At 40.6% G+C, this 3,590-nt stretch overlaps 1 protein-coding gene across 1 annotated transcript; it reads right to left on the bottom strand.

The window, feature by feature from the left end:
* Positions 1–2,308: 2,308 nt before the first annotated feature.
* On the bottom strand, positions 2,309–3,220 carry LOC113362673. Its single transcript, XM_026605213.1, has one exon. The coding sequence runs from the start codon at positions 3,218–3,220 to the stop codon at positions 2,309–2,311; it is 912 nt and encodes a 303-aa protein (XP_026460998.1).
* Positions 3,221–3,590: the final 370 nt, after the last annotated feature.

Raw genomic sequence — 3,590 nt, forward strand, 5'->3', positions numbered from 1 at the left:
ATGTTTGTGATTCCTCGACAAACCGCTTGTGTAGTCAGGAAGGATTGTAGAGAGGTGATTGATTAATCTAGGATGTTCTTCGGGAATATAAGACCGGATTATCAATTGGTTCTTGCTCACCTTGATTTCATATCTTAAGTCGGAACTAAACCTAGAGATTATCTGTGGGAGACAGATTTATCCTTTGATACACTTTCTAAGTGCGATAGATTCGTTTATTATCAAGTCTGCGATTTTGGGTTGCAGCAACTCTTGGTTGTGGATGAGATCAGCTAAGGAAATCAAGTGTGAGTATCCTGCTGGGATCAGAGGCGTAGGAGTACAACTGTACCTTGAATCAGTGGTAGACTGATTGGGGTTCAACTATAGTCCAGTCTGAAGTTAGCTTGGAGTAGGCTAGTGTCTGTAGCGGCTTAATACAATGTGTATTCAATCTGGACTAGGTCCAGGGGTTTTTCTGCATTTGCGGTTTCCTCGTTAACAAAACTTCTGGTGTCTGTGTTATTTCTTTTCCGTATTATATTTTATATAATTGAAATAATACAAGTTGTGCGTTTGTGATCATCAATTGGAAATCCAACCTTTGGTTGTTGATTGATATTGATTGATCCTTGGACATTGGTCTTTGGTACCGTCCAAGTTATTCCTTGTATATGATAAAGACTTGCTATTGATTTTAGCTTGAGTGAAAATCAAATCAAGAGAGAGATATTAACTCCTTGAGATACTTTTATCACTGTAGGTCCGCGCCTGTGGGGGGGAGTATATGGAATAGAGGAACTGAGAACAACAGACGAATGCGTGAGGGAGGCGCTGACGGGTAGGCAAGGTTGTCAGCAAAAGAGTGGTGGATAGGTGAGGTAGAGGGTTCTGAGTCTATAAGACGGTGGGAGTAGAGGTTGCGAATGGGAAAACAGTTTCGTCAAAGGTTACATGATGAGAGATGATGATTTTATGTGTGGTAAGATCGAGACAACGATAGCCACGATGATTGATAGGAAAACCAAGAAAGACACATTTAGTAAAACGAGGAGCAAGTTTGTGAGGTGTGGTGGAGGAGAGGTTAGGATAGCAAAGACATCCAAATATACGAAGATGATCATATGTAGGTTGGAGACCAGAACAAAAACAGGAGAACGAAAATGAATAATTTTGGTGGGAAGAATATTATGAAGATATACGGCCATGTTAAGAGAGTCAACCCAATATTTGGAGGGAATTGAGGCGTGAGACATAAGAGTACGAGTAATGTCGTCGACTCGACGAATCATACACTCAGCTTTGCCATTCTGGGAGGAGGTTTGAGGACAAGAGAAACGGAAAACAAAGCCATTTGTATGAGTAAAATTATGAAAAGAAGACTTATCAAATTCACGACCTAAGTCACATAGAAAACTTTTGATGTCACTTTCAAATTTAGTTTTAACGAAAGAGTGAAATTCCATGAATTTGGTGTAAACTTGAGATTTGAATTTTAAAGGATAAACCCATAGATAATTAGTGAAATCATCCAATAAAATGAGATAATATCGGAAACCTGTTTCAATATGTGATGGACAGGTCCATAAGTCACTATGAATAATATCAAAGGGTGCAAAAGTATTGGAACTGGACTCAAAAAATGGAAATCTAACATGTTTGCTAACTTGACAAGAATGACGCAGTTGTGAACATGAATTTTTATTACACGAAATAAAACTTTTGGTGCGTAAGACATCTAATATAGCTTTGCCAGGATGACCAAGCCGGTTATGCCTAACATCTGGCGAACAAACAGCAAGAGAGATAGGTTGAGGCAGGACCGGAGTAGGAGGAGATACGATGGAATTGGTGATATGATAGATCTCTCCAGAACTGTCACATCGTAGAATAGTCTTCTTCGAAATCAGATCCTTCACAGAGAAACCAGATGGGTCAAACTCAACAGACACATGATTATCAGTAGTAAACTTGCAGAAAGACACTAAGGTTTTGATAATGTTAGGGAAACAAGGGTATTTTTTAGCTGAAGAATACGATAAGGAAGATGTATGAACTTGGTACCACTAGCCGTAACTGGAATGCTATTGCCATTGCCAACTAGAATAGAACGAACATTGCTAGAGTTGAAAACGTTATGTAGCGTACCTGGATTTGCAGTGAGATGTGAAGTAGCACCGGTGTCCATGTAGAAATCATCATCAGGAGGTTGAAGACTCATGGATCTATATGCCTCTGCAATATCATCCGCTTGGAGAACTTCAGTGGTTGGAGTGAAGTAAGCTTGGCCACGACCTATTCCAGGTGACCGTGCGCGTTGGGAGCGCTGTTAGTGTGGTCGACGGGGTTGCCAGGCAGGGGCTGTAGAGTACGGGAAGGGAGGTACATGCCAGTATGGAGGCCAGTAAGGCGGATAGCTAGGCTGACGAGCATATCCTGGAGTTGGTTGGGTTGTTTGATGCATGCTAGAAGTGGGCAGAAGAGGTGGTTGGGCCGCTGGATTTTGGGTCCAATCATTTCCGTGGGATGGTGGTCGTGGACCACGTCTGTTGCTGTTGGGACGATTTTGTCGCTGGTTATTGCGATGCACGGGGGAGGCAGCAGCAGCCAGTGTCGTTGGTGTAGAACTTAGGGTTTGTTGAGAACGCCTTATTTCTTCCGTTCTAAGTTGAGATCTAGCAGAATCAAAACTAGGCATAGACTGTTGGATGAAAGAGGCAACAGTGTTGTATTCCTCCGTAAGGCCATTGACAAGTTGAGTAACCAATCGCTTGTCATTCATCGGGAAATCGAGATCACTTAAACGGTCGGAGAACAACTTAAGTTTATCACAGTAATCATCAACACCATTACATTCAGTGAATTTAAGGTTAACGAACTTAATTTCAAGGGTTGCTGCGCGGATGCCTTTGTTGTCTTGAAATAGCTTCTTAAGGTGATCCCATATGCCTTTAGCAGTTTTTCCTGATTTGAGAACGGTGAGCATAAAACCTTTGGCCATGGTAGAGAACATCCACTGGCGACAGAGAGAGTCTAGATGTTTTACGGTAGTGGCATCAAGATCCGTTCGAGTTGCTGATCCGTGAATGAGAAAAACCAGATTATGAGCTTGGAGATGGAGTTCGAAAAGGAAAAACCATGAAGAATGTTCATCCTGTTTGATGTCCAGGAGAATGGGAATAAGAGTTTTGATGTTTGTGACAGTAAAGGCTGGATGTAACGATTTCTTTTCACCGACCATTTGATTTTGTATAGGAGAAGAAGAGGGATTGATGGATCGTTTTAGGCTGATACCATGTTGGATAAGGGTTAAACTCCCATGGAGATCTTTCCTTTTTGCATTCGTTATTATATGATAGAATAATGTCAAAGAGTATCTCATAGTAATTGAGAATACTAAAGTTTAATGAGAGAATAAAGCTAAGTAAGGAAACAACATTATATCTAATCTATTACTAAGGTCATTAATTAAGTTTTCAATCAATCATTTAAAATATTTTATCTCACAACCATGAAAAAATATTTACACATAGAATGCACACCAAATTAGCATTGAAGATATTCTGGATCACTCAAATGGGTTGGATTGATATTGACTCGCGACAACAGTG

This window comes from Papaver somniferum, chromosome 1, assembly GCF_003573695.1.
Source record: "Papaver somniferum cultivar HN1 chromosome 1, ASM357369v1, whole genome shotgun sequence".
Classification (NCBI taxonomy): Eukaryota; Viridiplantae; Streptophyta; class Magnoliopsida; order Ranunculales; family Papaveraceae; genus Papaver; species Papaver somniferum.

Excerpts from the sequence above, each read along its gene's own strand:
- LOC113362673 (XM_026605213.1), bottom strand. The coding sequence starts at position 3,220 with ATGGTCGGTGAAAAGAAATCGTTACATCCAGCCTTTACTGTCACAAAC.